The 24,219-nt window shown below is 34.4% G+C and overlaps 1 protein-coding gene and 3 long non-coding RNA genes across 7 annotated transcripts; 2 read left to right on the top strand and 2 right to left on the bottom strand.

Annotated features, from left to right (window-relative positions):
• Positions 1–229: 229 nt before the first annotated feature.
• LOC126928122 (uncharacterized) lies at positions 230–3,599 on the bottom strand. 3 transcript variants are annotated; one of them, XR_007716334.1, is made up of 5 exons: positions 3,503–3,599; positions 2,918–3,415; positions 2,509–2,698; positions 1,896–2,065; positions 230–1,616 (listed from the first exon to the last, which is right to left on the bottom strand). It is a non-coding gene; the product is annotated as an uncharacterized LOC126928122 (long non-coding RNA). The 3 variants fall into 3 exon arrangements; XR_007716333.1 differs by having other exon boundaries at positions 3,269–3,415; XR_007716335.1 differs by having other exon boundaries at positions 3,269–3,599.
• Positions 3,600–3,657: 58 nt separating this feature from the next.
• Positions 3,658–4,947, bottom strand: LOC126928121 (G-patch domain and KOW motifs-containing protein-like). 2 transcript variants are annotated; one of them, XM_050743994.1, is made up of 3 exons: positions 4,867–4,947; positions 4,494–4,752; positions 3,658–4,224 (listed from the first exon to the last, which is right to left on the bottom strand). In XM_050743994.1, the coding sequence occupies exons 2-3, from the start codon at positions 4,710–4,712 to the stop codon at positions 3,700–3,702; spliced, it is 744 nt and encodes a 247-aa protein (XP_050599951.1). In that variant the 5' UTR covers positions 4,713–4,752; positions 4,867–4,947; the 3' UTR covers positions 3,658–3,699. The 2 variants fall into 2 exon arrangements, with proteins under 2 accessions (XP_050599951.1, XP_050599952.1); XM_050743995.1 differs by having other exon boundaries at positions 4,509–4,752.
• Positions 4,948–7,474: 2,527 nt separating this feature from the next.
• On the top strand, positions 7,475–8,215 carry LOC126928120 (uncharacterized). The gene is made up of 2 exons (XR_007716332.1): positions 7,475–7,757; positions 7,873–8,215. It is a non-coding gene; the product is annotated as an uncharacterized LOC126928120 (long non-coding RNA).
• Positions 8,216–19,873: 11,658 nt separating this feature from the next.
• Positions 19,874–20,637, top strand: LOC126928117 (uncharacterized). Its single transcript, XR_007716329.1, has 2 exons — positions 19,874–20,131; positions 20,241–20,637. It is a non-coding gene; the product is annotated as an uncharacterized LOC126928117 (long non-coding RNA).
• Positions 20,638–24,219: the final 3,582 nt, after the last annotated feature.

The raw sequence follows: 24,219 nt of genomic DNA, 5'->3' as shown, positions 1-24,219 counted from the left end.
CTGAAAGAATCGATGTTCACGCGTGACAAATTGGCGTCGTATGAAAGTTCCGGTATGAACGTTACTAGAGCTGATACCAGCTAGGGGCACAGGTATATGTTCTGGGTTCATTATATATTTATAAAGGGCTGCCGACTCAACGAGTGGTCCGGGTAAATTTAAATTGTAAATAGACAGAGATTTCAAGTAAAAGCCTGGATAAGAGCGGATATGGTATGAGAGTCTGTGGTGGAAAGAGGAACAGGCTGCTTTTATTTGTAAAGTTTGAATTTCCTCGATATCGAAGGTGTTTAAGCCGCAAGTGTGTTTCATGTTAATCGTTCGTGTTAATTCATTCGAGACCGAGATTTTATTGTAATACGATTCCTGGGTGTCAGTACGATCTGAATGTTTTGTTAGAATGATACTGTGCTTTTCTCTCTCTGGAATATTCTTTTTCATATTTTAATTTTAAGTCGATGACAATCTTAAATTTTATGCCTCATGTTTTTAAAATATAAAATTATATACTATGTTATACTATAATATATTATGTACAGTTATATATATTATGCCTACTGATTGATATGAATTTCTTTCGGTCTCGAATGCGTTAAAACGGAGCGCAAAGAAGTCGAAATTACTTATTGTAATTGGTAAAACATCGTGAAAGGCAGACAGATACAAGAAAGAAGTTAAACTATAAATTATATTTGCGACATTGTTATGTTTTTGCTTTCTTTAAGCCTTTCATCAAGACAGCCGATCTATAAATATTAATCGACCAATTTCTCTAAGCTTGTAACTTCAAATTAATGTTTATATATATAAAGAGTTACGTATTAATCTATCTAAATATTTAAAAAGATGTTTAATGTTATAAATGATGGATATTAAAGATGTTCAAAAGAACGTAGTCTTCGCGTGTTCTTTATCATATCCCTGATCAAAGACATTCCAATATTATTACAATATCCAATTACATATTGATACACAAGATATACAGATTATTATTTATAACATTTTGGTTTTCTTAATTGAGTTATTCATTTAGTACAAATGATAAGTAATTAGTAATAAGTCATAAAAAAAAAAAAAAAAAAAAAAAACGGTATTGTAGTAGAAATATTATAAGAAAACATTTTCTGTTTCAGTGTAGAGTTACTCCTTTTTATAGACAGTGTCGTACAAATCCGTACGTCTTTGAGAAAATGTAGGTATCTGAGCCCTTACTTCCTCAACAACTTTCAAATCTGAGAGAAAAGAAAAACATACGAAGTAATAAGTAATGCTTGCTAATAAATTCAACAAATACAGAGGGAGCCGGCAAAATCGATGAACCAACGAGACTAAAAGTTAATTACATCATGGATTTCTCGCTTTTAATGTTAAGCTGGAAATTACCGATATCGGTGACCACCATATTTTCCTGAGTTTCCAAATCATAAAGGATTTTCCCCCAGGGATTTGTCAACTGTGTATGTCCCCATGCGACATAACTTGCTGAAGGAACACGAGCCGGTGATATACAGGCGACGTATAATTGATTGTCATTCGCTCTGGAACGCTGAAGTATGACCAGTGCAGTGGTCCAGTGGTCATATTGAATGCCGCCGGATATATCAGCATTTGGCAACCTAACACAGAGAAATGGGAAATACGAGACCACTGAATTTTAGTTAACTTTGTAGCTGCACAGTCCATATTCCATAATTTATGAATATGCGAGAACAGTCCTCTTGTCGTGCTTCTAATTCTTTTATTTATTTCATTTTCAGCGAATATACTGGTTTTTTAAATTAAGCTCCTTTTTATACAGAGTTACAGATTATATTGATTATATTTTATATAGAATATATTTAAGAAAGATAGTTACTTTCATGCTAGTTAAGTATTGTTCGATTAAGCTACTGTACCTTTGTTCCGATAAATGCGTGCCATTTCCTCGAATCTGATATCATAGCAAATGCCAATACCTATTTTGCAGCCCTTCACATCAAACATTGTTAGGGGAATTACCAGGACTGAGTGAATCACTCTCTCGGAAAGTAATCTTGTTGGGAATGTCGATGTCGAATAGATGTACCTAATAACATAAAAATATAGTTGCTAACTCTATTGCTGTAACTTTTGTAATTTAACATCAATGTTACGAACTTCTAAACTTTAATTGTTTTTTATTTAATAACTGACAGCGTTTTTATCACTTTCTTTTATTAAAAAGTTTTATCATTTAATAATATTTGAGAAGGAATATTTTTTAAGAAAAAATAAGTTTTTTTCCTATGTGAAAAATTTATATTACAAAACAAATATATTGTACAAAAATTTATATATTATATTACGACAAAAATGTATGTTTCTCGTATCAAAACGTATTTTATAAACCTATAACATATTTTTTAAATTATAGAATTGGTTATAGTACACGTATGTACATATGCATATTCCTAAATTATTCCTAGATAGAGTCACTTTCTCCACCCCAATATTTTCAATTTCAAAGCCACATGGAGGTATATTATTTACCTTCCGGTGTTTTGCTATCAAAGTTCCATCGGGACCCCAAATAGTACAGGTATTGTACAATTTATCGCCCTCTATTTCAGGTATCGTACCACCAACTACATAAATGCTGTTTTCCTTAGCTGCCTTCGATAAAGCAACGCTCGTTTCACCGTTTCATCAGGAATACTCTCGGCGTATTTTGGAAACTATTCTGCATTGCAATATTTCAATTAATGAAAAATAACTGTCCTTTGTTCCAACCATAAATTAGGTTGAAATGTTTGTCAATTTTTTATTTTTTAAATTATTAAAATAACTAAATTTTATATTTAGATTTACTTAAATATATAATTACTTAGATAATAGTACATATAATAAATTGTTTCTACAGGTTCAAGATGAAAATGAATATTTAGAAATGTTTAATTACAATCATGCTATTTGGGTCAGTACCAGTGACTTGTTACTTAACGACTTTGCTAGTACTTTTTGAAACATAAAGTTAGATTTTAACTAACTTTAATTTTTAACTATTATAGGTGGAATTATAAATACAAAATAATTGATAATACTAGTTTATAAGTATCTAATTATTAGTATCTTAAAAAATATATTTATACAAAAATCACGATAATCATAAAAATGGGGAAATTCTATATTCTCGAGTCAATTCACAATCTTTATGGAAGTATGAACGTTAAGGTAATTTGTCTACTTTTACTTTTTTCTATATAGTTGTTATACATATAATAAATTATTAGAAAAAGAAACAAATTATTACGTATTCCATATGGTGAATTAAAGCATTCAGGAAGAGCGATAATATCAGCATTATGCTCTTTCGCGCTTGAAATGTAGGAAACTGCCCGCTCTACATTTTTGCTTTTTACTTCATTTACTTGAAGTTGTACCAACGCCAAGCGAAATGCTAAAATGTTGGAAAAGTTAAATACACTCGGTTATATATTTCCCATACTTTTTATTTATAAATACTTTATACATAGTGAATACTTACTCGACATCGTTCGCACTACTTGTTTAACGATGTTCGTAAGTATCATAATGTTCTTTGAGGTTATGTATGGTATTACTCGATATCAACATTACGTAAGCAATACGCGGGATTTTTAATAATTATTGATAAAGTTTAGGACATTAACTTTGATGTAATTGTAAACATTATTACATATTATAATTAAATGTAATTTTCAGTTAAGGGTAAGAAAAGAAATATACTTTTGTAAAAATACACTTTATTATAAAATCTGTATAAATAAAATTGTACAATTTATCTTGAAAGTAAAATGACCGAATACGTTCCTGGAAAATATTACTGCCTACTAAATGATCGAGATCTTGATCTTTCTCGTCGTCTCGTTTTTTACTTGATCTTTCAGACGAGCAATCGTACTTCTTACGTTTCTTTGACTTCTTCAATCTTTTTAATTTATAAGAATCATTACTATTAGAGTTACTTCTTTCTCTCCGTCTCTTCTTTTCAGAATCACTATCGCTGTCATCATTAGATTCGGAGCGCCTTTTTCGTCTTTCTGATTTTTTATCCCCCACTTTATCATACTTGTTCTTATTGTGCATCGTACTTCCGATTTTCTTTCTTTTATTACTACTTTTGTTCTTCACCGTCTTCGGGGTCAGGGGACATTGATCTTTTTCTATCCATCTTTTGCTTGAGTCCCTTGGATTCCTTGTCCTTATATTCCTCATACTTTTTTGTATCTGAAATTAACCCCATAAAATACTGAAATCTAAAACCTCTACATTTATCATATTTTATATAAAGATAGAAGGGACCTTTAAAAAATTGCATGCAACAACACACTTACAGATACTCTTGAATTAGTTTTTCTACATGTCCGATTATGTCTTTATATGTATATGTCAATTCAAATTTATTTTCTTAAATGTCCCTTAATGAAAAACTAACACTTCATATTAACTTTGAACTTTTGAGTTCTTAGATATTCTGATTTAGTCACTGGCTGTACCATAAATTCATTTACAGATATTATATTTCCACCAAGAGCTAGTTTTATTATGAGCCTTCCTGCATCATCATCGAATCCTTCTATTTGACCATAATTATTACTTTGTTCTCCAGCTATAATTTTCACAAATGTTCCTTTCTCGATTTTAACTTCTTCCTCTTCTTTTTTGAAATCTGTATTTTTCTTCTGCAATGCTACTTTGTCTGCTCCAAGACCCATACCTTTTGGTCGTAATTCTGGTATGACAGCTGCTACTAATCTGTAATAGTTAGAATAAACGATTGTGAAATAAAAAATGATGTTCTCTGTTTACTTTCCAATAAGTGATGTATTAAATACATATAATTAATTTAATCCAGAGTAAAATTCATACTTTTCATTTCAACCAATTCCCTTTCCTGGTTGCCATCCCATTCCCCTTAACATTGCTACACCAAAAGCATCAATAGGAATTTTTTCATAATCTTCTAACGTAGACTGAAAAATACAAAACGATATTTATAATATGCAAATGTAATACATCTGTGCATTGCACATCAATATGTTGATAACGTACCTGTTCTTTGCCTCTTAATGATTCATCTTCTACTAAAGGTAAAGTTAAATCATTTGTTTTAGTTTCATATTTATTCTTTGACTTAAGTTCCCCAATGATTTCTTTAGTCGCTTGCTCTTCTAAAGTAACAACTTTATTTTCACTATCTTCAACTGGCTCTTTCTTTATTGATATTATTGGCGATGTTTTTCCATTAGATAGCTTTGATTTTGCCTCGTTAACACTAGCGTCTCCTACCTTTTCCTTATCTGCCTTCGGAAGGAAAATGTCTGCATCTATTTTATTAAGAATTCTATCATGCCAGGTTTTTGAACCTAGTAATGGAATAATTAGAGGTTCATCTTTTTTTTCTTCCTCATTGAAATAAAAAAATTGTTTTCAAATATATATATTCCGCTATTGGTGATTTTTATAGGTTAGGTTGAGGTTATATGTTTCTTGATTATAAATTTTACTTTTTGAACTCACCCTATTACTTTAATACCTTTCTCATCAAGGCATTCAATGTAATCAACTTTCTTTTTTTCTTGTGGAATAGCATTTTTTAACACAGGTTTCTTAATAGATTTCGCAAAACCGAAGGAAATCTTCTTTCCTTCTTCTGCCATTTATTTGTTATTTTAACACTGACTTATAGATCAATACACATGTATATACTAGACATAAAGATTGATGTCACTTGAATCTACGTACATGAATCTGATATCTTATTATACTTTATTAATCTACTCAAAATTACTTGCACATTACTAAAATTTCATTCCGACAATGTATCAAGCGTCTGAATAAGTGACATTAAAGTAAACATATATCAAAGAGGAAATAAGAAGAACTGACGCCTATGGTTTTCTATGTTACAGAGCTAGTGCTGCATCATACGGCCAAATGCCGAAGGTGGCTTATGCTAGTATATACCTGCCTATACGTTTCAATGAGAAAATCGATATTATGTGTTCATGTGAAAATTCACATTTCCCTAGGAGCTGTATTTTGATAGATTTAAGCTTCTAATGGAGCATTTTAAACGTATAGAGTATACTATGAAGTAGATAGTAGTGCGGATCATTTTATATTCATAGAAAGTTTGAATGTATAGAAATGTACAAAATGCTCATGATATGCAAAAATATGCAAAATATTCAAAGTAAACCAATCATCAAAAAGTTTAGAAGGTGAAACAAATTTCTTTAATAACACCTAGATTAATTTTTATTTGTTAACAATCCCATATATAACCATAGCTTTCGCCCGGCGCATATACGCGCCCATACATGCGTTAATAAGATAAAAGGAAATAAAAGACAGATTATCGATAAAATACACTAACACATATGTAATACGTGGAGATATTACCACTCAGATTACACATATTATATATTATAAGGGAAGATGTATACCACGTATACATATATGTAGAACGAACATTTCAAACTTGTTTATAACGCGTGCGCACACATACATGCACGCACACGAACAATTTTTCGAACGATAATTATATTAATAATTTATAACCATTTATATTTTTATATTTTTATATTTTTATATTTTTATATTTTTATATGATAAGCATTTATATTTTTTAAAATATGTTCTTATGGCATACATATTTATTCCACGCTTCATATCTATCCACATCCGTAACTGTAGGTGACATTGTTTTTTAACAATTTTGCTATTATTTCATAATTCTTTAATTCATATTTCAAAGTCGTAACAGATGTTTCTTTTTTTTTTTTTTTTCAAGTTTTTCCCATATTGGACTTATTTCGAGCAGCCATGCTTGCTTACAAAGCAATTTTATATCCACGCAAGAATATTTTTCAGTAGATTTTATTTATGTGGTTTACAATATCCATATTCTCTAATAACTGGTTGCTAAGGTATAATTTGAACATACCAAGTCGAGTAACTTCATTTGGTAATGATACGTATATTTTCTTTTCAAGGCATCTGCGTAAAGCTGCATCAATGTCCCTAATAATATATTTACAATAAATATTATTGTTCTGTTATATTAATAATAACAAAGGGAATATTCCGCACAACACAATAATTAAGATTAAGATAATGAATAATTATGATATTAAGATATTTTCTACTTAGAAAACATTGAAATAGCGTGATATACATAGCAAGGGCAATTAGTTGCAGCCAAAAGAACTACATTAGAATTTTCGTTAGATACTAATCCATCCAATCTAGAAAGAAGTTCTGATCTGAATCTCTTTGCAGGTTCAGACAATGTACAGTTTACTCCTTTATTTGTGCCTATCCAGTCAATCTCGTCGATAAAAATAATTGTAGGCGAAAAATTATAGGCAAGTTCAAATAAAACCTGTTCAGTTTAACAAATGTATTATGTAACTATTCTATTTATATATGATTATTATTATATATGATATATTCCAGAATCTCTTCTTCATAGACAAAGGAAATCAACTTACACGGATATACTTCTCGGAATCACCTCTCCATTTGCTCACCAATGAGCTGGCCGTTATGTTAAAAAAGGTGCATTGACATTCCAGGGAGAAAATGGGCCTTTAAAAAAGATAAGGTACTTGAGGAGATACACAATGGCCTCCTTAATAGCAGATTTACATTCCTCTAGGCCTACGATGTTGTCCCAATATACATTTAATTTTGTCAGTATGATTTCCTACGACAATACAAAGATGAAATGGCGCATAATCTCCGTATTAATTTCCGTAAGTGTTATGTAATTCGTTATTTAAAGCTTTACTGAAATCAGTATTTACAATACGTATATAATCGAAAATAACTTACGCATGAAATGTCTTCAATAATCTTCCATAATTCCAGATTGTCTATATAAAGCTTCTGAGCCTATTTTGATATCTTTGATTGCGTGGATTGTTCCATTAAGATGTTAAATAGCTCTCCTCTTCTGATGAAGATTCATCGCTTTCATTGGCGAAAATTGATGTCACTGTCATTGCGAGATTAATATCATCCGTAGCATCACCCCTCATCTTCTGTTGTGCATTCCTCCCTTTCACAGACCCAGATACAGACTCACTTCTCGTTTGTTTGCTAACAGATTTGACACGTTTTACTACTTCTTCAAAGATTGAATGATATTGTAATCGATACGTTGAATACGTTGAGAACGTTGAATAGTGTTAAATAATTTAAATTCTTACACTTTGTTCGCATTTGTCATTTCCCTCGTCTTTATTTCCTTTTCAGTTATTTTCTTGCACAATATAGGATATTTTTGGAATTTCATCTTGTAATAATTTTCATATTCTGTAAGAATAATTTCCAAATCGACGTTGTCGCAGACTCGATATTTCCGAGGTAGACGAGCTTCCCGGATTAATACATCGCTAATGTCTACATATCTAAAAAATATAATTTTTAATTCATTGAACAAATTTTATGCTATGAGTACACACTATACGATAATCATCAATTAACTGTTTTATTTCTAGGTAAGACAGACAAAAAGAATGTACTGTCTATTTATTATTATATAAATCCTCGGCGATAATTTTTTGCCTTCTGCCTTTTAATTTCTAATTTTTAAAGTTTGAATTTAAATATATTTTCATTTATAACTAGTTAATCTACGTTATCGATTGAGTTACTCTATAACTACTGAGTTACCGATGTCGATTTTCAAATTTTGGTTCCTTCCCCTCTTTCCGCACTAATTTCTATTTCGATTGGTCGCCGATATTATTCGAAAAAATTGCAACTAAGAAGATATCTAAATATATACACATAATATAAATATATAAACATAATTTTGTTATCTACTATCTTGATACGTGCAAAGATAAATCTTAATGATATATAATACAGCGTAAATGGTTATAAATAATTAATTATTGACAATAATTATAAGAATTATCGAAAGAAAAAATCATAGATACTATGTGCGAGTGTAAAATATCACAAAAAATGAACAACAATTGTGAAAAACGCAATATGGCAAATCAATGACAAAACACACTCATGACTGTCATGGAAGTTCCAAAGTCTTTTCGCAAATTATGAGATATCTTATTTGTGGTACCTTGCAGCGATAAATCACCGTTCATTGTAATAGTTTTAAATGTGATAATGATATCCTTGTATTGACTATCGTTTTTCGATAGTTACGAGAATTTTCGTTTATTACTTTGAGACAATCCGTCACTTCCTTTCTCTTATAAAGTTTCCCTTCAACTCCGTTGAAAACTGAGCATCAAACAGGAGACGAACGATTTGTTGTCATGGCAATGTTAGTTCACACGTAAGCAGGGTGCGAATATAATGATGGAATAGTCGAATCCTGTCTACTGTATAGTAAGATGGATGCGACATGGAAATAGAAAGAGAAGGCTGTATATAAGCATTTTCTGTCCTTGTTTAATCAGGCATGCACACTAGTGGACACTGACGGCGCTCGTTTACCGTTGTTACACATTTCCGGTACAAGTACGCGGGCATTAGAGAAGGACGGAACGGTCTCTCTCTTTACCCCTATATCGCGTTTTTAGTTCGCTCACGCGCTCTGTACTTATATCTATTACATTTCCACCATAAGCAGCGGCCGTGCAGTGACTTACAAAAGTTTCGAACTCGCGGACGTTTAATCACGTTCCCTACTCCGAAGGGGTAAGTACAAAGTTGCTCGTCTCAGTACTCTTGTTAGAAGTTTTATCATCTTTTTCATTTCGTGGCTACAAGTTTCCCAGGAAATTCTTATCGTTTTACAAGGGCTGTGGGACACAGTGACGTCAGCTATCGATCATATACGCGAATTTGTTGTAAATTAATTAGGAGAATATCTGGAGTTGTTTATCGTTGCCAGCTGTAAAATATTAGAATTTTTCATTCATAATTGTCATATTTTCGACTCTTCCGTTGCCAAGACCATCTTGAAAGATTTTTGGTATGTTCCATCACCCTTGTTAAAAGTGTGCCCATTGGTTAGCTATATTGATTTTAAAAACCAATACGTATATCAAGTTTATTATTTAACAGAAACAAAGAAATTCGTTTTATTAACGAATTTTCGATGTTTCTTCTCAATTTCCTTTAGCATCGAACGAAGAACATTATTTGATCAAACGTTTCATCGTTCAGATTATATTTCGTTTAAAAAGATTGAAATTGATATTGAGATAAAATCAAAAAGTATCCGTTGTTCTCGAACATTCTAGTATTCCTTCGCCGCCCGGGAGAAAGACAGGTATGAAGAAAGAGGATATTTTTTTTTATTAACTTTTTAATATTGATATTTCGACAAATATTGACGTGTGCAGTGAGAAAATCGAGTGAAATTTTCAATAATATCGTTTTAATAATTTGTGAAACGAATTAGTTTGGTTTTTTCCATTTTTATTAGTTTCCGTCAGTGCTGATTGACGCGCCACTCCAGTTTCCATTTCCGTTTCTCGAAATTTCCTACGTCCTTGGTCTTTGGGACTCTTTGCCCAGGTAACTGCATTGCTTCTGGGTACGTCTCACCGTTCGGGTCTCTCGAGCTTTCGGTGTCAGTTGTTACCGTTGAAGGAAGAGAAGCTAGTGACGGATATTATCGGATAAATCGTTTATTCTGGAAAAGTTCGAGTAAGTTCGTTCTGTTTGAATAAATCAAGACATAGATCAATTTTTATCGTATCATCGTGATTCGCCATGTCGTACGTTTGGTTTCGGGATACCATATGTTTTTAATTTGGTACTTTTAATTTGACATTTTACGCCTATAATCGTGACAGGAAGATACTTTCAGTGAATTATAAATATTTTAAATTATAAATTATAAATATTTGTTATAAATTACAATCATACTACGGGGAAAAGTGAAACATATGTTTTCTTGTGGAACGATTCATGTGATAGTAAATTATTCGAAGCATAATAATGCAATTATTTCTGTGTTATTGCTTTATCGAAGCATAATAAAGCATTAAACATCTATACGGTAACATTTACGGACGAATATTGGGGTAATATTATCGCGTCGCTTTAATCTGGCATTTAATGCTTTGATTGCGGTCTTTGAAATGGCATCACAGATGCTGGTATAATATCACACGAAAAAGGAAGGACCACCAAGTGCACCAGTGCGTTGCAGCCATCGGGGGTGGCTTTGACGCCGGTGCCGAGGAGAGGCGCAGAACGTGTTCGATCGACCCGCGAACGCAGCCCGTGCTCGTACTGCGACAGAGTTCGTTTCAGTTAGTCTCAGTCGCTGTTTGCCCGTCGACAGCGTATAGTCGCGCCGGCCAACGATTATTTTTTTCTTTTTTTGTTTCTCGATAATTCTCTCGCAACGTTCTATACGTACACGTTCTATACGTACACCATCAGTTTATCGCGTGATCATTGTTCCCGCTTCCCCTACCTTTTGTCACGTCCTTCAAAGAAGATTTCCCTTCAGTTTTTTGTTGTTTGGGGAAAATTCATCGCTCGGACACATGGATTTATCGACACGACGGTTTATCGAGGCATCAGCGTGATGTACTTTTCAAGTTTCATATTTTCTCTATGATACTTTCTAAGGAGAATTTAGAATTCGAAAGATATCAATTTCCAGGAAATATAGGTCTTTATGAGACCATCGATAGGTTTGAATTTAATTAACTCTCTTATAATTGGTATTTCAATTTTTTAATTCCTTAAATTTAGCTTTCTTTAGACGATATAACGCGGGCATTTTATGATATATCCAATATATTCGTATATATTTTACTTTATACATTCGATAAATTTCCTTGGTTGGCCGGCCTGCAACCCACATACGGCACTTAATAAAAATTTGTTTCGTTAGAGGTCGGTGTTTGTTCATCTTCGTCATAAAAATGTCATGACGTCATATCATATCACAAGGGTTCTTCTGAAAGCTAGATATTCGATAACAAGATTAATGGTCTTCGGTAGCTTGCAATGTCAAGCTTTGAACTGGCGGGATCGCCTTGCTGTCAAATCGCCATTCAGCAGCGACCATATTCTTTAACTACGTTCAAGACGTATATCACGCTACAGGAACCATCAAAGGAGGATAATTGCAAGTTAGTTGCCCCTTAGAAACGAGACAGTTGGTTGTTACTTGTTATCCGTAGTTGGTAGTTGTTCTCCTTAGTCGCCACATATTATAAAGACGACATTCATAGTCACCAGTTGCCTTCGCTAATAGTTTCTTGTTGTCTGTAGTTAGTTCTCGTCATCGCTATGTATTCCATCAACCACGTAAAATTTAACATATAGGATTTTATTCTTTTTTATTCTTTCTGTAGGAAGATTCTTTAAGTAATATGAATTTAAGTAACTATTTTATGATACAATAAAGTGGAAAAACGATTATTTTACGTAACGTAATGTTTTAAAGAACATTGAATTTAAAGGATTCAGATAGATATCTTAAACGTAATTAAACCCTCCATATCGTAACAAATTAAAAGAAATTGCGCAAGAAAGTACAAATACATTTAATGCATAAAACATATATTTAAAATCCAAATGTAGGCGTTGACGCGTGCGTGCTACATGTTCGAAACGTTCGTTACATCCGCGATAAAATTTGTAACGACGAAGAAGCTTAACATATGGTGTGCTTCAAGACGATAGTAAAAAGTGTTGGCGGATTTTTCGAAATTTCTTCCATTCTTAATAAAAATATATTGTATAAATATAGTAAGATTTTTCAAATTTAAATAGTTATAATGATTTGAAACTTTACAATCGTACGGTTCTGTTTTATCCTTTGAATATACCTGTCATTTTCATATCTCCTTTTAACTAAACTAAATATTTGGAAATCCTATAATTTGTACACTTCTATTTGTGAATAAGATCGATGAAATTAACGCGTAACTATGCTTTCAATAATGGCTTCGATGTATTGCTCACCATTATGGCGGATTAACGTCTCTAAGTGATCGACCTTAATCACTAAATGGCAGCCGCGATTCAGTGGTAGAGCCTTACACATGACGGACATTGCAAGCGCTTGTAAGACGTCTATCGTGAAACGTTTCCAATAGCATCGATTACGACGACGGTGAAATCCGAATAGAAATATATATCGCGTATCGCTTCAGTCTGACATGTCTTAAAATAGAATCACAATTTTTCGTTCTTAAATAAAAAAAAAAAAAAAAAATAAGAAAAAAGAAAAAAAAGTCTATAAAAATTATATGCAAATAAAATAGATAAATGGATAAATGGTTGTACAAATTTATAAAACAGATATTACAAATATACGTAAATAAATTATATATTTATAAGTTGTTTGTTTAAATATCTGTTTGTTTAAATAAATAAAAGGGATATTTACGACTTACAATGAACGTAGTCCTGTTTTTAGTTTTAAACAAAGCAAAAACGGATAACAACTTTTTAAAATGTAAAACTCAACGCAACAGTGGTTTGTTTTAATTAATCAATAACGTTCAAAGTTAATTAATTTAGAGTGGTTTGTACATTTTGTATGCTCGCCGTATTTTAACGTTTGATGTGTAACGTTTGATGTAGTACTTGATGCCCGAAAAATCGAAAAATAATTAAATTTGATCGTTTCGTCGAATTTACAAGTGTGTATATTCGTGTGAAATCCTATGTGCTTGTGTATGCTGATGTGAAAGGCGGTAATATATTTTTCTTTTTTCGATTATTGTTGTCAACTTTTGTGTGGAATAAATCAATTCCGTGAATAGAAGTGCAATCAATACAGCTTACTATGAAATGATAGCACAACAACAGTACATATCGCCATTGACGTCAGCTTCACAAAATTTCTCGAGTATCGAGGTCGTCCATTTGGGTTAAGAATTTATTTCCAAAATGCCACAAGCACGAATATCTTATGGAAATCCACTGTATTTCCACTGTAATTTTTAATAATCAGATTCCATATTGTATGCTACGATTCGAGGAAAATCCGCAGCTAATTATTATCTTTGCTGCCTTTAAATACCATAAATAGTCGTCCGTAAATTTTAAAAGATTTTCTGTGCCATACTTATATTGTGTATTTTAGTCTTAAGGTGCGGGTCGTGTTCAATTAATCGAAAGTGATGAAACTGTAATGGGTCACGATAGTCAAATATTAAAAATGGTCTCGTTGGCTACATTTAAAATCTTTACGAGATATATATGCATAGTACGTTGCTACTAGCAACGGGTAGCGATGAGCAATAGAGAACAGTACCTTCCTTATCTCGTCGTGATTATGTACATACCAGTAATGCACAGTACTCGTACTGAATATCTTACAACATCTACATAGATTTTCAGATTTGTTTCGAATATTACCAGCATAACCATGATAGTAGAATTCTGTTACAGTATTAATTCTATAGTGCCGTTATGCATAATACAGCCCTAAAATGTTTCTACAAATATACGAATATTTTCGTCAGCTACTATATTCCAACCATGGCTTATTATGAAAGGAAATATATAACGAAATTACTTGTTTTTTTAGACTAAATTAGTTTAATTTGAATAATTTTAGTAATTGTGTAGGATCGAACAACAACTTATCATTAGCTTCACTCGAGACTTGATTGCACGTAGCAACGTAATTGCGTTGGAACTGAGGGTAGAAAACAATGTCAACCGTTAGACGCGTCTGTCTGGCGAATGTGTAACGCGTGAATAATAGATGGCGGCAATCACGTGAACCCTACTTATAGCTGTTTCGGCTTATATCGTAGCATTCAACCTAGGGTAAAACGATAGGGATCATTAGAAGTTGAAAGGCCGGCTGATCAGCCTCATTTTGTTCCATTTTTTAATCAAGCGATGAATCGACAAATTGTACAGATTTCGATGGTTATCACAGTTCTCTGGGAATTTTCAAGCGCGGTTCGTCGAATTTAGTCGGATTGGCTACAGACTCTTTTACGAGCAGCTTGAAACTCGATCTAGTTTCGAGAAAATGAAAAATTCGTTTTATCTCTTTGCTTCCCTGTTCCTTCCTTCCTCTTTTTTTTGCTTTTTACATTGCGTTAAGACCGGCTAAATAATATTGATTGCCATGGACGTTGGCTGGTTCAAAATCACTGACATCGACGATAACAAAAGTAAGTTTGATGATCATTTATCTGAGCCGGTGTTATTCGACTTGAGCTCTGCACATTTGTTAATATTATTCTAGTAGGGATGAGATACTACAAATTTTAAATAACTTCGATTAAAATTATATTATAAAAATTATATTACATTAACGTTTAGAAGTCAATAAAGTGGAAAGAATTACGCGAGATAATGTAAATATAAATTACATTACAAGGAAACAATACGGCTAGGTAATTTGAAACATTCTGGCTAAAATTGCATTCTTTCAAAGTTAGGACGTACAGTATTTACAAAGCAGATTAAGTATCAAATGGGGTACTTAAGAAAATTCATGTTATCATTCTTTAGTAAACATTTTCAGGTTATAGCCTTCTGCAAAAGCTGCTTTTCGTTACGTTAACGTATTCATTATTAATATTAATCATATTGTTCTTATCTCCTAGGGGCATAACAATCCATTTTTATATTGTGTTAAAGCTAAATTTCTATTATATTTTCGCAAAATTTTCTTTCGTTTTATAGAGAAATGATAGATACACAGCATTTTTTGTTTTATGTTATTTTATATTAAATTGGAGAAAGGTGGATCGCACATAATTGAATAAAATAATATAATGCAAAAAATATCGTACATCTATCATTTCTTTATAAACCGAAAGAAACTTTTGGAACAACCTAATATTTCTCTCCAACGACACTTCTACGATGTTAAAATATTTGATAAAAATATTTGATAAAAATATTAAGAAATTCTAATATTGATTTAAACGTATCGATTTATTTACTTTTCGCTGCCAGAAATTGTTAATTATGATTTCCACTTGAAAGCGTATTTCATATTATGAGGATAAATGATCAAATTCATCTCTAATATACACGTTAGAGAGTCATTTATAGCTGCAATCCTGTTTACCGCTCATATTCCTGGAACTCGATAATTCACTAGGCGATTGCTTTAACCGTGCAGAATACATCCATAAATAATTAATCGCCATTAATATTCCATCGACTTTTGAAAATCCCTGATGTGATCTATTTCACGTGATGAGAATACGTGTAAAGTGAGGTTATTGCTTGATTATCTTTAGTCGAATAAATCGAGTGATTCAAATTATAATGCGGAAGAAAGTCAAAACTATGTATATTATTTTTTTCAATTTTTATGTATCATTTGACGGAAGGAAATTTCGTAAGTAAGGTTCACCTTCTTTAATGTCAATGATTTTGACATATGTTATTAAGCTCCAAATTCTAAGCAATCTTCTATATATATATATATATATATATGTAGTATCTTAATGGGTCTTAGAGGAAAGGACAAGTAATGATGTTTTGATTTAATAAATAATGTTCGAAGCAACGAAATGATTACGATGCTGTCGTACGTCTTATTCTCATAGACGGCTTCCGACTTCCCGATTCACACTCTTCCGCTTCTACACTCGCTCGCTCTCGCTTCTCAAGTCACACTCTGCACACCTTTTGCATCCGTCTTCTCCGGCTTCTCAACTAACACTGCCTTTAGCGTCTCTTTGTCTTTTCCCGTCCTATCGGACACGTGTCCCGAAACGCCCGTGGCCAGAGTCACGCAGGCCCTTTCCACGAAACTATCCACTTAAAAAGAACCGACGACACATTGATGTACCCGACGATGCCGCGGCTCTCGCGGCATTGTTTATGGTTCGGCAGATATCTTAGGCCTTTTGTCCACGATACTACATATATAACATACGTATAATAGCCAAAGTTCAACTGCCAAGTATACGCAAAGCTTTTATTTTCAATTTATGCGACACCACTATGTTTCATGAATTTATTTGCTAACGGTATTGAAACAAATAACAAGCAGAGGACGAACTATCCGTGAACTGTTTTGCCAACGAGTACGCTTCCAATATTTTCTGTTTGAGAAAACACACTTGTTGCTGTTGCAACTCCAAATATTTTTACAGCCGACGTTTTTGCCATGAATCATCGGCTAACATATAAAATAGAGAAAAGCCATAGTTGATTGTAATGGAAATTTAGAAAACCTGAAACTCGATATAGAAGGGAAAAATAAAGGAAAGGAAGGGAGAGATAATTGGAAGCTTGGGGCCAGGTTTAATTCACTGAAACCGGGCTGCTTGTGTCATCACGAAACAGAATTGCCAGTACGTCATTTCTGTGCTCCCGTCCTCGTAAAAACGGTTTCACTCGTTAAGAAAAAACGAATAGGCGGTGAAGAGAGAAAAAAGCAGACAGAGAGCGCTTTTAAAAAGCTGACGAAGCGTGCGTTGCCACAACGAGACACACGGTGCTATTTGTCGTTTTAAATTGCGCCGCAACTTGTTTTTCAGATCTTTGCTAGAGACACGTGAAAACACGTTGGAAGTATATTTCTTGTTTTTGTGGAATTTAGCTGGAAAATAAAAAATAACGTAAAACATGTACTTACGACTTACAGAGTAATTGAATGTATACACTATAATAACCAGCGATTTAAGGCTTTAAAAGATCGAAAAAAAAGAAAAGAAAAGAAGAAAGATAATATGTTGTGGCAGTCTAACTCGATCTAAGGAAATAGAGAGGGAGGGGGTTGGGGGGGGGCAAAGCTTGTTAATCTGGAAAGAATACAAGCATCAATTTCAAGCACTTATAGAGAATCAAGCGGGCTTGTTAAGGTCGTAAGTTGGACAATTATCCCGTGTTAGGTTCAATCAGCTTAGTCCTACACAAAATTGATCGAATCATGTGAAAACAAATGTATTCTGATTTTTGTCGCAGATATTTCTGGTCTACGCACTCCAGTGCCCACAAAGCAGTTATTGAAACAGCTGATTTTCGCCTATTCTAGAGCGACAACATCCCCTGATCTTTTACAACCATGAAGGACCTGTACTCGAAAATACTTGCAATTCTCATCTGCTTGCAGGTTATTTTCGTCACTTTCTTCCCGTCAGGGGCTGGTAAGTTGATACTGATTAATTATACCATCGAAATTCTATATAATGGCTACAAAAAATATTTGCATCATTACCCTCATTTCCTAACGAAGCGCGTTTTTTTACCAAGTTTTATATTTCATTTCATAGTATCAAATCTCTGTAGTTACACGAAAGTATTAAATGATAGGAAACTTGATATACACGAATTTAATTAATTAATAAGTTAGTCGATATACAGCCATTATTATTTCATGTGAAATATTACAACGTCAAAAACTTAACGTTCTTGTACGTACAGTATTAATCACAAATTGTAAGAATGTTTACTGATAAGCAAAATAGATAATATGGAAAACGCAGACCTATGGAAAGAGAATTCCTGACATTAGACAGGAATACGCGATTGCACGAAATATTTTATGGTATGTCTGACATGGAGAATATATGCGGCGAAGTACGAAAAATTCATCCTGAGATATGTATACGACCTACGCGGTACGGGACGTGTTATAAATGGTTTTCGCCACTCAGCCGTATTTGAATTTGTGAACACGATCGAACAAATGACGCGACAATTATTAATTGCCGTCTCTGCCTTAGTAACGATTCGCGTTGGAACGAGGTCGAATCGTTCCGATTCCACGCGCGATTAACAAATAATTACAGTGGACATCAATTACTTGGATGACCTTCGTCATTTCAGCTTAAAACGATTAATTTGATCAAACCAACCAATTATTTCAATTAATACAATCTGCACTTTAAATTCGCACGTCTTGTGTATACACACCGGGCCAGAGAAAAGTTTTCATTCGTTCGAGTAGAACCTTCGTAGTCCTTGAGGACGCGTGTCGCTTCTCGTGCACCTAAAGTTTCGCTCAAATTAACCGATTTATTTGAATTCGAGCGAGTGAAAACCTCTTTGTCACCGTGAGTTTGTTACTTAATTGATACTCTTAGATGCCCTTTGCTTTCAATCTCTTACATCCATTCTTAATTAGTCAAGTCGTTTGACTTTTGACAAGTATTTTGAAACCATTTTACTAACACGAACCTACTTTTTTACTTGAGATTATCCGCTATTTTTATTCAAATGTATATGTACGTATATACACTTTTGAATTTTAAACGAACCTTCTATTATACCTATATCCTTTAAGTGCCGTTTTAAGTTTCAAGAGACTTTAACTCGGATAGCTCGACTTGGAGTTCTAACGTATACTGTAAAGCACACTTGCGAAGTAAAACAGCAAACACGATATAAAAACTTTTTGCCCATGTAAGAAATCGAATAACCTATTTCAACGGTGCTTTAATCTCATCGATGAAGCATCGATGCAACGAAGGAGCATCGTGATAGCCGCAATGCGGATCCGTTGAACAAAAATTTCCTGGTACGGTCGTTTTCGTAATGTTATTAACCGTTTTAGTGTCGGATGTTTCAAGACTCCGTATCGGTTTGTGCTGTGCAGCGCGATAGCGCTTCGTTTATTTATTTGCGAGTAGTACCGATCGACGCGATCGCGCTGCCCTTTTTCATCCTGTTTTTTTCATCGAAATATACCGTTCGACGTGCTCGCGCTTCATTTCATCGGTTATACTGGAAGCGTTACAACAAACACTCAAAAGTTTGCGAAATATTTATGCTCTGCGTTTCGTTTGTGTGATAACATTCTATAATGCAGGATTTGGTTTTCCGATTCAAGAGGTAATTTTTTATATTGGTTTTTTTTTTTATTTGGTTTATGATTATTTGAAAAACGAGTAATTACGAGAGGAAACTCTGATATGACTCGCGACGAGCACGCTTGAGCGCGTTGCGAATTAATGATCGTGACCATACATCGTGGTACAATTTACCACGGTACGCGAATAGAGTGATCACGCTGCGTGGCGTTAAAACGGTTAGCGTAACTGCGCGTACGATTGTCGAGTGACAAAGATATTGACGCTGGTAATCGTTTTCAGTGCATTTAGGAGGAAACTGTACTGATTTCGAAGGACGATCTGTCTTACATGGACAGATGTATGTGCCGGGACCTTGGATTTGCATACACTGCATATGTTACAATTCGAAGTCAACATCTTGCGGGCGTCTCCGCTGTTCAATTCCTGCGGTAAGTATATGCTCATTCTAAGAGCAACCAGCTTAACACAACCATGAGAAACTAAAGTACACCGTTAACGCTTGCATGCTGGTCGTTAAAACACATGCTGCGCGAATAGGGTACACAGCGATTCATTTAACTCGCCTTGAATTAGTTTTAGAAAGACAAACATGGACAGGGATAATTTTTGTCACGAGTCGTTTAATTTATTCGTTCATTAGAACGAATTAATTTACACCTGCTGAGATCGCGATTGATGCGACAAATTCGAAATCTTGTTCCATATAAATATTTTTAAACAAGCACGTCGTAAGCTTTGTATATTTTTTAATCGCAACGAAACTGTTCAGAGAAATGCTGAAATTATTAATTATAAAAGGAGATTTCTACGCATCGTTGTAAAAGTGTCAGGGAAAATATTCGTGAAACAGTTACGTTGTTACAAGTTCTACAAGAAGAAATATCGAAAATCACGTTCCACTTATTCAGTTGCACGTGTAAAAGGTATCTTGCGTTCGCGCAAAAAATCTCTGAAGGATACATGCTTTATAATAATTGGAGTGTCGAAGTTGTTACACGGATCGGCGTACACGTACCTTTTAATGAAACTAGGTTACTCATTCGTTATTCGTTCCTAATTTTCAGCTTCACGATTTTTACGCAATAAAATTTTATACACCTGTTCGGTTTATAAATGATTCAATTCAAATTTAACAGAATTAAAGTTGAAATAATCATTTGTACTTCATTAAAAGGTTCTTTCAGCATCTCGTTTCAATATTTTTATTGGTAATATTTTGTTGATCGTTATATTTAAATGGAGTTTTTCAAAGGAGAGACATTTTAAGGTAGGAAATGGACATACATTTATAATAAAAATTCAGAAGAAAGAATATTTCATACAGAAAGAAATATTCCGTATGTATAAATAACTACGCTATGAATTTTATATGTATCGGATATTCCTTCTGGTTAATGTATCTGATGTTTTTTCACGCGAGATAGCGTATATTTGCATCTATATGTCTCTTCGTTTCTCAGTAGTAAAACTTAGCATTCATGCGGCTGATAAGTAGTTACGCACTGACAACGAGAAACATAAAATGAGTAAGAAGCATGAGACATTCTATAGGAAAAATAAACTTGTTTTTATCTTTCATTGCATATTCGTCAGAATATTGTTAATAAATATTTAAGTTAAGATTTCAGTTGAAATAAATACATAGGATTAGACATTTATTTATATATATATCTATGAACGCATTTGACATAAAATTTTGATAACGACTAAAATTATATATTCTGATATTAAATTAATTTAATGAGAATAAAAAACTAATTTTTTTAAACAAGATTTTGTATAAAGTTATATTTATTAGGAAAAGTTCGTTCATCCCTTTATAATATGATAGGATTAGACTCATAGCTGTGTAAATCATTTCATGGAATAGTATATGTGTGCGTGTGTGTTCTAAGTTTTTACTATAAAAATGCTAAATGTACTAGGAGACGTTTTTAAAAATTCATACATTTTTCTTCATCAAACATATCAATCGTTATATTGAAAAGTTAATTATCTATTATTTGTTTCGAGCTGCACATTGATTGAGACATTCCTGTTGGTTATAATTGCGAATTTAACGCAACGAAGTTGTTTGAATCCCTTGCGAGCATGTAAATATATCGTCGAATTAATAGGTCAATTACTTGAGGTTGGAATTGAAAGAAAGAGAAAGGTGGAGGAGAAGTCTTGCGTTTGAATGCGGGACACTTTTAAAGCCCACAGTTCGCTGAAATTGCCAGAGAATTCAATTAAATGGCAAATTAAACCATTGAACTGAATCTGTTTCCAATCGCGAGCTTAGAAGTTCTATCCTTTGAATTTTTATATCAGTCAACTTTCTTTTTGTACGTACGGTAACGAATACAATTCATGAATTAATGAAGTATGTAATTGGATGAAAGTTCTTCTTCCTGGATTCAGTTTAGACTAAGAAAAATTATATAATAACGAAATTATCAACTTAAAATTGATAGAGTGTATAGTTTTTTTTCTTTTTTTTTTTTTTGCGTGAGGAGGGGAAAATGCTGTTACGCATACCCAGTGATCCGCATCACTGGGTTATGTGGGACTCGGGCGGATGTTGTTGCCATACCCACTAAAAACCCCTCCTCCTTTTTCCTTTGCTTTGAGGACAGACAACCCCGGTAAAACCTGTCGGCAGTCATCAGGGTTGTCCTTTCATGCCCCGTTGTATCTTCTTCGTCGGGCAGCTATTCTGTATGTCGGAGATGGAAAAACACCGGAACCTCTCCTTGGATTCTCGGGAATACCGTAATGTCGTAATTTAGATTAAACAAATGTCGCTCCGATTGTTCGAGGTTTATGATAGTGAGCTTGGGCTCGAGGCGACAACCAGTCGCCGAACGTAGCCGCGGTCAAGGGATGAACGTTTTATCTAACAAAGGCACAGAGTAACTCTATACCTCTCCTTTAAAGAAATAGCCGTAGCGACACGTGGCAGTAAATATTTCAAAGGTTTCTGTTCCGTGGCTCGCCACACGCAGATCCTATCCTTCGGGTAAGATGATCTCCAGATGTCAATATACCTCCGCAGTATGTTTAGCTAACTTGAGGACCCGCAATAAATCTTAAGATTTAGTCAAGCAAAGTTCTCCATTTAGACAAACAGTCCTTGTTGCAACTACGGGACGATAGGAGAAGCCTATCTTCCACGAACGATGCCCCCGTCAACAACCTCCCCTCAAGGGCGGCCAGCATCTCTTTCAAAACGCCGATATGGAGATCGACCAATTAGCAACAGCGCTAATTTCCCTCACCTTTGGAACGAAAGCTTTCTTTGACGAATCCGAGGATCTCATGTCCTTAGACCCACCCATTATAGTTTTCCTCGACGGCATCGTCGAGACGGAGAGTTACTCTCCGGTACGATCTCGACGACGATTCAAGTAACTCTCGGATACGTAGTGATTGCCCCATGCATTAACATTGAGTACAACTTAGACGCTAAAGAAGAGTAGAGTTCGTCATCCCGTTGACCGTGGATTCGTTATTGAGCCTAAGATCATTGTCATTAGTTTCTCGAGTATCAAATTATCGCGATTACTTGTCCAATTCCAACATGGTCATGTTTGCACTAGTAAATATCTCCTCTATTGCATAGTGATCACGTCTAGTGTCAATAGGGATTCGTTTACGCCCTTAACCCTAACTCTAATCGTAACGCCAACCCGACATGTATATTCAGTATTGCTCTCGTCATCTTCTCAGCTAGTTCAGAATACTGGGCTGATCTCCTTCTGTGGTTCTTTGTTGTCTTGTATCTCTGCCTTCACTGCTCCGCGTAGTTGTTGTTGCTCTCGTTCTCCTCCTTGCCTCCTTCAAGGCCTTCGCTGTCACCCTCCTGTGAGACATGACGGTCTTGCGAAATTGCCTGAATTTATCCCAGCTCTCGTTCTTGGCGGTCACCGTGGCGATCAGATTGTCCACGTCTATCTTCTCGCCAAGAGCGTTCTCCAGCTCAATCCTTCTGTCCGTTCACCTCGGGCACGTGAAGAGGGCGTGCTCTGCATCGTCGTTAGGGTCTCCACAGTCGAGACAGTTGCTGTCGCTGCTCTTGCCAATCCTCTTTCTATAGACACCGAAACTCCTGTAGAGGTGGCCGTGTGTGCGTTATATATTTATTGGACGTGCGTGATAGCTGTGGTAGTTGGGCCTGGTCCGCTGTAATTGTCACTGGGGGCTGTAGATGTCGCTGCCGTCGTCCGACACTAGTTAGTGTCGAGTGCCGCCACACTCCCATGCCCGGTTAACAGCTGCATGCTGTGATGATCGATGTCCATCTTCTTTTTGGTAAATAGCAGCGCACTCGGTATTAATTTCCTTGCGCCTCCAGTTCCCCCTTCAGCTCGTTGCCGTCATCCGCGCCGATCTTGGTCTTATGGATCTTGTTCCACTCGTAAGTCTCTCCGAGCATCTTTATCTTTATGTAGATCGGGAGATTTCCGGTCAACACGCAAAGTGCCGCGTGGGAGACGGTACGATATGCCGTCGTTGTTATGCACAGGGCCGTTCG

The sequence above is a fragment of the Bombus affinis genome, unplaced genomic scaffold (genome assembly GCF_024516045.1).
Source record: "Bombus affinis isolate iyBomAffi1 unplaced genomic scaffold, iyBomAffi1.2 ctg00000581.1, whole genome shotgun sequence".
Classification (NCBI taxonomy): domain Eukaryota; kingdom Metazoa; phylum Arthropoda; class Insecta; order Hymenoptera; family Apidae; genus Bombus; species Bombus affinis.
Note: the sequence above shows the minus strand (reverse complement) of the source record. Positions and strands in the feature narration are given on the sequence as shown.